Source organism: Bombina bombina, chromosome 3, assembly GCF_027579735.1.
Source record: "Bombina bombina isolate aBomBom1 chromosome 3, aBomBom1.pri, whole genome shotgun sequence".
NCBI lineage: Eukaryota > Metazoa > Chordata > Amphibia > Anura > Bombinatoridae > Bombina > Bombina bombina.
This window is the reverse complement of record NC_069501.1, coordinates 520,698,819-520,712,100: the sequence shown is the minus strand read 5'-3', so window position 1 is coordinate 520,712,100 and position 13,282 is coordinate 520,698,819. Positions and strand designations below refer to the sequence as shown.

At 35.6% G+C, this 13,282-nt stretch overlaps 1 protein-coding gene across 1 annotated transcript in view; it reads left to right on the top strand.

Moving 5' to 3' along the window:
* The first annotated feature begins 781 nt into the window (after nt 1-781).
* The window catches only part of GUCA1C (guanylate cyclase activator 1C), a 153,884-nt gene continuing 141,383 nt past the window's right edge, over nt 782-13,282 (top strand). Inside the window, exon 1 of the mRNA XM_053704753.1 lies at nt 782-1,085. Coding sequence (XP_053560728.1) covers nt 891-1,085 — 195 coding nt within the window. The 5' untranslated portion in view covers nt 782-890. The remainder of the gene's footprint in view (nt 1,086-13,282) is intronic.

The following is a 13,282-nucleotide window of genomic DNA, read 5'->3' as shown; positions in this document are numbered from 1 at the left end:
TTTAGCGAATCATGTCCGCTCGCCCTTTATTAAATCTAATATTATTATTATTTAATAAAGTGGCCAGTGAGTGTATATATATATATATATATATATATGTATATACTGTATATATATATATATATATATATATATATATATATATATATATATATATATACGTGTGTGTATGTATGTATGTATGTGTGTGTATATATATATATATATATATAAATAATACACAAAACACAGAAATGGACTGCACTCTCAAACTGGACTGGGTACACATAATTATTAATAAATAAAACCTAAATTTGGCACAGTCAGAAATATCATCCTGTGACTATTTATTAAAAGGGTACTTTCCACCTATGGGCACTATTTTGCCATATACATTGTTGTATTCTTGCAAAACTCAAAAGGGTATGAAAATCCTAACTAGTTTGGAGACCCTCTGCTGCTAAATTTTAGCTAAGGGCATTGCCACCAGATCATTTTTAATGTTATGTAATGGAGGTGATAAATTTAAATAATTTTCAAATGTCTTTATATATATATATATATATATATATATATAATATATATATATATATATATATATATATATATATATATATATACACACACATACATTCCAAAGTTACATTTCTGCTTTGCCTTTTTGTATTTGTAAGAACTAAAAGACAGCATGGGACTGATCATATTTAACCAATTGGCTATCCACTTAATCTCACCAAGTTTCTATTTTTACACTTATAGCTTTCCTCCGTAACAAGCTGTAAGAGGTTTAGAAAAGATTCTTTACGGTAATGTGAGTAGTGTTTTGGGACACGTTTGGACAAGTGGAATAAGCAGTGTAGCATTTTGCATGGATAGCGTGAAATCAAACCATAATTTCCACTCATAAAAATATGGGAGCAACTAATTCAACAGCAGATGATATCAATGCTCTGGAGATTCATCACTGGTACAGAAAATTTATGAAAGAATGCCCATCTGGACAGCTCAGTCTGCACGAGTTTAAAGGATTACTTGGCCTGCAAGGAATGAATCCAGAAGCAAACAGATATATTGAGCAAGTATTTGGTACATTTGATATGAACAAGGTACGTTATTTAATAATTTAGTTATGAGTATATTCTTTCACTTAGTCCTAAGTGGTTATGTGGGTATATTTTTAGTCTATGGACCAAGGAAATCAAATTTCTCTCTCACTCACACACACACAAGTTGAAATACTATAATACAATTATGCTATGCTTTTTATTTTTTTACATTAAACTAGCGTTCCTAATTCTATTTTTTTTTTACTGTTAAATACGACAATCCTATATTATTCACACACAAATAATAATAATAATAATAATAATAATAATAATAAAAAATGTTACATTTGTGCAAGATGGTTTTTTTTTGTTTTATTTTTCAAGCTCTTTATAATTCCAAGATGTAGACATTATTAATAAAAACAAATGATAAAAAAATATATATATGTACATTTTTTCTACATCGATTCACCCTGTTGTGTGACTTATTCAAATAAATGAATATTAATGTTATTGTTGACACTAGTGAAATTTACTGCATAACCATCAGCTTAAGGACATATGACATGGAGAAGCTACAAAAAGGTAGTAAACTCATTTAATTGAATTCAAGTAAACAAAGCTTAACTTTTGATTTTTCCTATGAAATTTTTTATATCACTGAGATCTAATTCCAGACCATTGGAATAACCATGTGAAGTGTATTTATTTTCTTTTTTTGCTCAGTTGCAATCCATTGGGAAAACACAGTTATTTGATTTTCTAGTGGAGTTCAAATAATCAGAAAACACTTTTTAATAAGCTTTTGAAGGATTTTGGGCTTTTATCATTCAACAGTTTTGTTCCCTAAAATTCCTATATTGGCCAGTGTTTTTTTATGTTTAAGTGGCTTTTTCATTGTTGTGAAAGCTCATTTTAGTAAAAGGATTACCTGGTTAAAAAAATATATATATAACTTCAATCAGACTTTTAAACTATAACTCTTTAAACAGCCATAGTGTGTTTTCTTCAAGACCCTTTACAAAGTAAAGTGTGTTAAAAAGATTACTTTAGCTTTTTTTTTCTTCAAAATCAAAATGAATGGAATCCAGTGCATATCTCAGTTTACTGGGGAGTTGACTAGAAGTTATGTTTTATGCACAGAGCATGGAGCGTACCGACCAATGAGAATCCATGTAAACTCAGACACTGGCACGTTGTGCTGATCTTGGCATTAGAAATAGGCTAAAGCAGCTTAACAACTAAGAAACAGTATTACAGTCGCAGCAAACTACTAACATTTTATGTCCTTTTAAAGCAAACAATTTCATGATTCTAATGTTAAAGGGACACTGAACCCAAATTTTTTATTTTGTAATTCAGATAGAGCATGCAATTTTAAGCAACTTTCTAATTTACTCCTATTATCAATTTTTCTTCGTTCTCTTGCTATCATTATTTGATTTTCTTTGGTTTCGGTACTCTGGACAGCACTTTTTTATTGGTGGATGAATTTATCCACCAATCAGCAAGGACAACCTAGGTTGTTCACCAAAAATGGGCCGGCATCTTAACTTACATTCTTGCATTTCAAATAAAGATACCAAGAGAATGAAGAAAATTTAATAATAGGAGTAAATTAGAAAGTTGCTTAAAATTTCATGCTCAATCTGAATCATGAAAGAAAATTTTTGGGTACAGTGTCCCTTTAATTTCTTTGAGAAAGAATAGAAAATGAATATCAGAGCTAAACATGACAAAAGGGAAGCTAAGTGGTTATGTGGGTATATTTTTAGTCTATGGACCAAGGAAATCAAATTTCTCTCTCACTCACACACACACAAGTTGAAATACTATAATACAATTATGCTATGCTTTTTATTTTTTTACATTAAACTAGCGTTCCTAATTCTATTTTTTTTTTACTGTTAAATACGACAATCCTATATTATTCACACACAAATAATAATAATAATAATAATAATAATAATAATAATAATAATAAAAAATGTTACATTTGTGCAAGATGGTTTTTTTTTGTTTTATTTTTCAAGCTCTTTATAATTCCAAGATGTAGACATTATTAATAAAAACAAATGATAAAAAAATATATATATGTACATTTTTTCTACATCGATTCACCCTGTTGTGTGACTTATTCAAATAAATGAATATTAATGTTATTGTTGACACTAGTGAAATTTACTGCATAACCATCAGCTTAAGGACATATGACATGGAGAAGCTACAAAAAGGTAGTAAACTCATTTAATTGAATTCAAGTAAACAAAGCTTAACTTTTGATTTTTCCTATGAAATTTTTTATATCACTGAGATCTAATTCCAGACCATTGGAATAACCATGTGAAGTGTATTTATTTTCTTTTTTTGCTCAGTTGCAATCCATTGGGAAAACACAGTTATTTGATTTTCTAGTGGAGTTCAAATAATCAGAAAACACTTTTTAATAAGCTTTTGAAGGATTTTGGGCTTTTATCATTCAACAGTTTTGTTCCCTAAAATTCCTATATTGGCCAGTGTTTTTTTATGTTTAAGTGGCTTTTTCATTGTTGTGAAAGCTCATTTTAGTAAAAGGATTACCTGGTTAAAAAAATATATATATAACTTCAATCAGACTTTTAAACTATAACTCTTTAAACAGCCATAGTGTGTTTTCTTCAAGACCCTTTACAAAGTAAAGTGTGTTAAAAAGATTACTTTAGCTTTTTTTTTCTTCAAAATCAAAATGAATGGAATCCAGTGCATATCTCAGTTTACTGGGGAGTTGACTAGAAGTTATGTTTTATGCACAGAGCATGGAGCGTACCGACCAATGAGAATCCATGTAAACTCAGACACTGGCACGTTGTGCTGATCTTGGCATTAGAAATAGGCTAAAGCAGCTTAACAACTAAGAAACAGTATTACAGTCGCAGCAAACTACTAACATTTTATGTCCTTTTAAAGCAAACAATTTCATGATTCTAATGTTAAAGGGACACTGAACCCAAATTTTTTATTTTGTAATTCAGATAGAGCATGCAATTTTAAGCAACTTTCTAATTTACTCCTATTATCAATTTTTCTTCGTTCTCTTGCTATCATTATTTGATTTTCTTTGGTTTCGGTACTCTGGACAGCACTTTTTTATTGGTGGATGAATTTATCCACCAATCAGCAAGGACAACCTAGGTTGTTCACCAAAAATGGGCCGGCATCTTAACTTACATTCTTGCATTTCAAATAAAGATACCAAGAGAATGAAGAAAATTTAATAATAGGAGTAAATTAGAAAGTTGCTTAAAATTTCATGCTCAATCTGAATCATGAAAGAAAATTTTTGGGTACAGTGTCCCTTTAATTTCTTTGAGAAAGAATAGAAAATGAATATCAGAGCTAAACATGACAAAAGGGAAGCTGGGAAATATTATAAGGAAAATATAGTAGGCTTGTGCAGTAGTGCCTTTGGCACAAAAAAAATGCCTAAGATGGCAGCCACAAGCCGCATTTGATAATTTTCGGAACAGTAAAGTGAAACTTAAGATTTAAGTATTCTGATAGAACATGTCTTAAACAACTTTCCAATTTACTTCTATTATTTGCTTTGTTCTTTATAGATATTCTTTGTTGAAGAGTAAACCCACGTAGACTGATAGAATGCTGAGGACAAGTACACGCTCCCAAGATCCTATGGCAGCAGTGTTTTGCAACAATGTATAACATTGTTATACACATTATTGCAAACACCTGCTGCCAGATGGCTAAAAAATATGTGCACACTCCTGATCACACCTAGAATTGCTCTTTAACAAAGGATACCAAGAGAACCAAGCACAATTAATAATATGGGGCCGAATTATTAAGCTCCGAATTGATTGATGCCCCTGTTTTGACTGTTTCGACTCGAGCCTTCAGGCTCGCCGGAAAAACAGCAGTTATGAAGCAGCAGTCTTAAGACTGCTGCTCCATAACTGGTCCACCTGCGCTGAGGCTGCGGACATCAATCCGCCCGATCCTATGCGATCGGGCTGATTAACAACCCCTGCTAGTTGCCGATTGGCCGTGAATCTGCAGAGGGCGGCATTGCACAAGCAGTTCACCAGAACTGCTTGTGCAATGATAAATGCCGACAGCGTAAGGAGCGGATCATGTCAGACAGACCGTTGATAAATTGGCCCCCTATAAGTCAATTGGAAAGATGTTTAAAAAAGTCATGCTCTATCCAATCTATTTAATTTTAATTTTTACATTACTGTTACATTAATTATATAATGGTATGTAATTTGCTTCATTTTCTTGTTATCCTTTGTTGAAAAGCATATATAGCCTCAGCAGCAGCAATGCACTAATGAGAGCTAGCCACCTATTGGAGCCATTAGATATATGCCTTGTCGGTGACTTATTCAATGTGTTCAGCTAGCTCCCAGTAGTGCATAGTGTATCATTCAACAAAGAATGCCAACAGAATGAGGTAAATTTTATAATAGAAGTTAATGGGAAAGTAGTTTGAAAATGTATCTCTGTCTGAATCATTAAAGAAAAATTGGGGGTTTCATGATCCTTTAAATGCAATGTTAGATTATTGCATACCTTTATCAGAAATAATTGATACTTAAAGGGACAGTCAAGTCCAAAAAAACCTTTCATGGTTCAAATAGGGCATGTAATTTTAAACAGCTTTCCAATTTACTTTTATCACCAATTTTGTTTTGTTCTCTTGGTATTCTTAGTTGAAAGCTAAACCTAGGAGGTTCATATGCTATTTTTTTAGACCTTGAAGGCTGCCTCTAATCTGAAAGCATTTTGACATTTTTCACCACTAGAGGCATTAGTTCATGTGTTTCACATAGATAACATTGAGCTCATGCATGTGAATTTGCCAAGGAGTGAGCACTGAGTGGCTAAAATGCAAGTCTGTCAAATGAACTGAAATAAGGGGGCAGTCTGCAGAGGCATACATACAAGGTAATCACAGCGGTAAAATATGTATTGTTATAACTGTGTTTGTTACGCAAAACTGGGGAATGGGTAATTGAGGGATTATCTATCTTTTTAAACAACACAAATTCTGGTATTGACTGTCCCTTTAACATGGGGAGTTAAATTAAGGAGATATAGGGGAACTTCCCATTTGTTGAAACAAACTGTAAATTTGGGTTGATAGGATAGCTTTAGTTTTATTACATTTGATGTTCCCTCATTGTACACCCCATTCCATTGGAGAATGTTTTTGATGTGCTCAAAGGCTATATAATCTAAAGATATTTATTGCCTAATATTTGATGTTTGAAGGGGAACATTTTCATATAAGGCATGAAAAAGCCATTGGAGCAAAATTTGCCCATCATATGACTACCTAAATTTAAATTCTCCACACATTTGGGGACAATAATCCCTATTGTTAGAAACTGCAAAAAAATAACAACTGCATTATATTGGTCACTTTACTGATAGATTTTTTTGTGCAGATTATTTCAGTAATAATTTCAATAGTAACTTCACAGTTGTATACAATACAGTACAGATACAATTTTTGAATCTTTATTTTAAGATAATTTAGTCAAATACTGTAAATTTTGAGTTGTACAGAAAAGTACACCTAACAATATACTTATTAATCACCTTGATATTTTTATACAAAATGTTTAGTTATACATAATGAAACAACTTTGCAATGTATCTTACTTTGCCTCCTTTTTATGTAATTTAGTTCTGAAAGTTGAGCAATTTTTAATGATCAGAACTTGAAATGCATCCTGCTGACTTCTCAAAGCTATAACTCTGCTACATATTTAACCTAAGGGTTATTAAATGAAAAGAGTATAAGAAAATTTATGTTAACTTTGCTTATTTTCACATGATAAGAAGTGTAATTGGTTATCCCGAAAAGTGTTTCTATCATTACATACAGAAGCAATCTGCCAGGAACGGACAATAGCTTAGAGGCCCGGTTACCAACTGGGAGTAGCTTCTTTTAGCCCAATTGTGCTTTTCACAATCTGCCTAACAAGGTAGTCCAGCCCTGAAATAACAGGCAATTCTCCTCTGAACAAGGGAAATGGCAACCCCAGATGATTGTTTCGGCCTCCTTTGGGCTTCTTCAGTGAAGTGCAGCCATATCCCTCTAAGCACATTCTGCAAGAGTCCATGGGGCCTATCAAGCTCTGAATGGAGCTTGAGGCCCCGTGTTTCTGGCGAGCCTGCAGACTTGCCAGAAACAGCAGTTATGAAGCCGCTGCTCCATAACCCTGTCCGCTTGCACTGAGCAGGCGGACAGAGATCGCAGGAATTCAACCCGATCGAGTACGATTGGGTTAATTGACACCTCCCTGCTGGTGGTCGATTGGCCGCAAGTCTGCAGGGGGCGGCATTGCACCAGCAGCTCTTGTGAGCTGCTGGTGCAATGCTGAATACGGAGAGCGTATTGCTCTCTGCATTCAGCAATGTCTGTTGGACCTGATCCGCAGTGTCGGATCAGGTCCGACAGACATTTGTTAAATAGGCCTCCATGTCTGTTTTTCCCCATCACCCTTAGGGAGTTTTTCTTCAGGGTCATCATACAAATACATACAGAAAGAAAAGCAGTCTGCCAGGAACGAACAACACCATTACTGAGCTAAAAAGAAACTGCACCAATGTGGTAAATTGCTTTAAGACAAGCCAACAAGTTATTGTGCTGGTTGTTTGTTCCTGAGAGTGCACTTCTCTCTGTGTGTATTATGTTTCTCTCGTTGTAGCAGAATTAGGCGTACATTTTGTGCACTTGCCATTAATTGTGAGGTTTCCTGTCTCACAAATTGATAAATGTTACAAGATTAGGCAATACATACATTGTAGTACTATATATATGTGGTATATCTTGTGTGGCAAGGTGAAAAAAAATAATAAGCAGACCATAAAGAAACATTTTTTCACAACACCTCATTTTAGCAAATAATCATAACTCCAGTACCTTTATTGATGTGAACTTCCAAAGAGTGCATAACCCTGATCACTGTTTATTGTCTTTTTAAGGTTTTAAACATTTGAGACCCTAAAAATTTCACTTTATCAAGGTTTTAAACATAACAATAAGCATTTGAGGGAACTTATTTTGAATTTACTGACTTTATTTATTTTTCAAAAGTAACAAATATTCACAAACCAGAAAAAAACAAAACAGAACTAAAGAAATTACAAATGTTACAAATATTAATTTCATATAATATAGGGTGGGAAAGTGTATAACCCATCCAAAGTCCTTAACTTTATATTATATAATTCATGCTATTCCGTCATAAACTGGGGAATTCCCCTCCTAATACAGCATTAGATACATAAAGGGACATGAAACCCAAGATATTTCTCATGATATAAGTAGAATATACAATTTTAAACAACTTTCCAGTTTACTTCTATTATCAAATTTGCTTTATGATGGTGAGCCAATGGCAATCAGTATTTATATGCAGCCACCAATCAGGAGCTAGAACCTAGGTTCTTTGCTGCTCTTGAGCTTTCCTAGATAAACCTTTCAGCAATGGATAACAAGAGAAGGAAGCCAATTAAATAAGAGAAGTACATTAGAAATTGTATGCTCTGTCTGAATCATGAATGTCTATTTAATAAGGGGACAATCCAAAGTGATCTCAATAGGGGACGCTTCAGAGCTTGTTCAGTAACCTCTTTTCTGGTGTACCAATAGTATTAAAGCAGTGGATGCAGCAACCAGATAATAAAACATATTTTTATTGTAAATTCATTAAAAGAAGCCTCCACTGGTGCAAAATTTTGTTAAATACCACCAAGAGTGCAATACTACATTTAGGTGACAAGCAATTGAGAAGGTAAATTGTCCATCACGTGGAGGTGAAAAAGATAGATTCATAGGAAAGAGAGAAATGTTTTGTATGTTCAGATTTAATACAAGGATGCCGACAGTTTTAAACTCAGAATATGAATTGATAAATTATTGGAAATAATATTAAGTATTAATATTTGGTATTTCTAGCTAAGAAACAATTATGGTAATAATGTATTATTACAAATATTTGATCTGGGTCATGTATTAATGAATAAATAACCCTCTAGATAAAGGTGAGCTAATGGCTAAGTGTACTAGGTGCATGATTATGAACAATGTTATGCTATATGTTGTTTTATATCAATACTCTAGGATTATATATTTTTTTATTTTCTATGAAAATGTACTCTAGATTTGTAATTTATTACATTTGTAATTTATTTAAATTCTGATGAGTGTGTCTAAAGTATAGAAATGTTCCTTTAAGAAAAGAATGTGAATATCCCTTTAAGAAAAATATGACACAAGGAGGTGAATATCTCTTTAAGAAAAGAAAAATGCAGACCAGGCATTGTTTGTTTTTAACCAATTATATACTGTTTTTAAAAATTGACCTCAGGTGAAATGTCTAGCTATGATTACGGCATGAGTCAAAACATGTAAGCTGACATCTTGCCAGTAGGTCTGGCATACTGATTTGTGTGCTTTTTGCACTAGTCGGGTTGCGTTCATATTAAAAGTTTTAAAAAAAATTTTTTGCGCAAGTGGTTACCCGACAAGCGCAAAAATATGAACATCTAATATCTCGTGCGCATGCATGTATTCCCCCATAGAAGTCAATGAAGAAAAAAAACTAACAACCAACTATCGCACAAACACGGTAGCATATTCACAATTGCGCTAATCCATTCTAAAAATATGAATATATGCCAATGTTTTTTACGTAATGGAATATGTTCTATTTATTCATAATTAAACTTTCTACATATATCTGATGGTTTTTAAAACAAATATATATATATATATATATATATAATTATATATAGGTGTAGATATATACAGATATATATAGGAATATCTATTTAAAAATACTTAGAACACATTCCCTTATGTGATAAACATTGACATGTGAAATATGTCCAGTAAATACATATATATATTTATATATATATATATATATATATATATATATATATATATATATATATATATATATATATATATATATGTGACGGATACCCCACCTAACCCGACTGGGTAGCTCCGCCAAACGGGTCCTGCTTCCTCCCTGCCGACTGCAGCTATGTAGCTGGCAAGTGACCACAGCCTGTAGCCACCCCTATTGCCCGACAGCACCAGTACTCAGGGTCCCACCCTGTGGCAGACTCCAGCTACCCAGACTAGGTAGCTCTGCCAGATTGTCCTTCCTCTGCCTGGAACAGGCTGCTATGTAGCCCAGGAAAGTGATTCTAGCAGGAGCCCACCCAAATAACTAGACAGACTAGCAGTCAGGTGAATATAGAACTGAGTTTATTGGGACAGACACAGATCTTTTATACACACACACATCTTGATAAAACAGGAAGACAATGCCACAGTTTTCCTGCCATTCCTTCCCCTGCAGACTGACCGGCGCCTCCATAGCAACCATAGTCCCACAGAATCCCAGGATACAGTGGTGACGGTTTTGGGGTGATCCCGGGGGAGCGGCGGCACTTCCAGGGTGTCATTTGAAAGCTCTCGGTCCCCAGATGCCGCAGTCCAAAAAGCAGCATTTTTTAAGTTATGGGTAAGGGGTGTCCAAAACCCCCGGTTCCCAAAGCAGCTCCCCTCCGGTAATTCCCCCACCTCTTGTCCTCCCTAGGGGCTACTAATCCCCAAAAGAGCGGAGCTCTGGGGCACATGGTTGCTGGAGCGACCAGGGGTAAAGTTAGCGGCTGTCCTGTGGCCGACCGGGAGTTCCAGGAGCCCAGACAGCCTGAGAGGGGTTAGGCGGGTGTCCGTTGTGAGGCGGCTGACCGGGAGTTCCAGGAGCCCAGCCAGCCTAGGAAGGTTTTCTAGGTCATAGACCGGCTCTTCTCTAAACAAGTTTGGAACACAAAACCATGCAAACAAAAGATTCCAAAGATTGTGGTTGCTCTGAGGAGCCCAAAACCAATGAGAAACAACAGGGGTGAGCTTGTAGGGGGGTGGCGGGTAGCCTTAGCTGTCTGGTATCCATGACAATATATATATATATATATAGAGAGAGAGAGATACACATATATATGTATATATATATATATATATATATATATATATACTGTATATACAGTATCTCACAAAAGCGAGTACACCCCTCACATTTTTGTAAATATTTTATTATATCTTTTCATGTGATAACACTGAAGAAATGGCATTTTGCTACAATGTAAAGTAGTGAGTGTACAGCCTGTATAACAGTGTAAATTTGCTGTCCCCTCAAAATAACTCAACACAAAGTCATTAATGTCTAAACCGTTTGCAACAAAAGTGAGTAAACTCCTAAGTGGAAATGTCCAAATTGGGCCCAAAGTGTCAATATTTTGTGTGGCCACCATTATTTTCCAGCACTGCTTTAACCCTCTTGGGCATGGAGTTCACCAGAGCTTCACAGGTTGCCACTGGAGTCCTCTTTCACTCCTCCATGACAACATCAGAGAGCTGGTGGATGTTAGAGAGCTGGTGGATGTTAGAGACCTTGCGCTCCCCCACCTTCCATTTGAGGATGCCCCACAGATGCTCAATAGGGTTTAGGTCTGGAGATATGCTTGGCCAGCCCATCACCTTTACCCTCAGCTTCTTTAGCAAGGCAGTGGTCGTCTTGGAGGTGTGTTTGGGGTTGTTATCATGTTGGAATACTGCCCTGCGGCCCAGTCTCTGAAGGAAGGGGATCATGCTCTGCTTCATTATGTCACAGTAGATGTTGGCATTCATGGTCCCCTCAATGAACTGTAGCTCCCCAGTGCCGGCAGCACTCATGCAGGCCTAGACCATGACAGTCCCACCACCATGCTTAACTGTAGGCAAGACATACTTGTCTGTGTACTCCTCATCTGGTTCTGCCACACAAACTTGACACAATCTGAACCAAATAAGTTTATCTTTGTCTCATGGGACCACAGGACATGGTTCCAGTAATCCATGTCCTTAGTCTGATGTCCTTAGTCTGCTTATCTTTAGCAAACTGTTTGCGGGCTTTCTTGTGCATCATCTTTAGAAGAGGCTTCCTTCTGGGTTGATAGCCATGCAGACCAATTTGATGCGACATATGTTCTGAGCACTTACAGGCTGACCCCCCACCCCCCCTTCAACCTCTGCAGCAATGCTGGCAGCACTCATATGTCTATTTCCCAAAGACAACCTCTTGATATGACGCTGAGCACGTGCACTCAACGTCTTTGGTCGACCATGGCAAGGCCTGTTCTGAGTGGAACCTGTCCTGTGAAACCGCTGTATGGTCTTGCCCACCATGCTGCAGCTCGGTTTCAGAGTCTTGGCAATCTTCTTATAGCCTAGGTCATGTTTATGTAGAGCAACAACTATTTTTTTATAGATCCTCAGAGAGTTCTTTGCCATGAGGTGCCATGTTGAACTTCCAGTGACCAGTATGAGAGAGTGTGAGAGCAATAACACCAAATTTAACACACCTGCTCCCCATTCACACCTGAGACCTTGTAATACTAACAAGTCACATGACACCGGGGAGGGAAAATGGCTAATTGGGCCCAATTTAGACATTTCCACTTAGGGGTGTACTCACTTTTGTTGCCAACTGTTTAGACATTAATAAACCAGATATTGTGTTCAAGGGGAACAGGAATCTCAAAAATATTCTTGCTCCATCAAAATTGCCAAGCACAGAATCTAACAAATATAAAGGCAATGGCACCTTAGATCAATGGGTCTCTGGGAAACCAGGGACCTTCAAATGTGGTCGCAAGAATTGCTGTATGTGCCCCCTGATTTGGAATAGAAATAATATGATGGATACCAGTAATACAAAATCATTTACTATTAAATCAAGAGGTACATGTCAATCCACCTATGTAGTGTATAGCTTAACATGCAAATGTGGGAGTGTGTATGTAGGAAGAACGAAAATAAAAATAAAACGTAGGTGTTATGAACATATCAACAATATAGAATTAGGTCTCAAAACACATAGTGTATCAGACCACTTCAGGATCTATCACAAACAAGATCCTAGTAGCTTGAAAATTAGCATTTTAGAAATAGTGCCAGTCAGTTCTAACCCTCATCAAAGACTCACTACGTTAAGAAAAAAGGAAACTAAGTGGATCCAGAATCTTGAATGTTTGGCCCCCAAAGGCTTGAATATAGATCTAGATCTTCATGATATAGACAAATGCTGTATTTTGATGTGAATGAGTATCAGTTAGGTGTAAAGATACATTCCATGGAAACATATCAATTTGAGCTTCATCATTTTTAATCAATTTTTTTATAACAATAT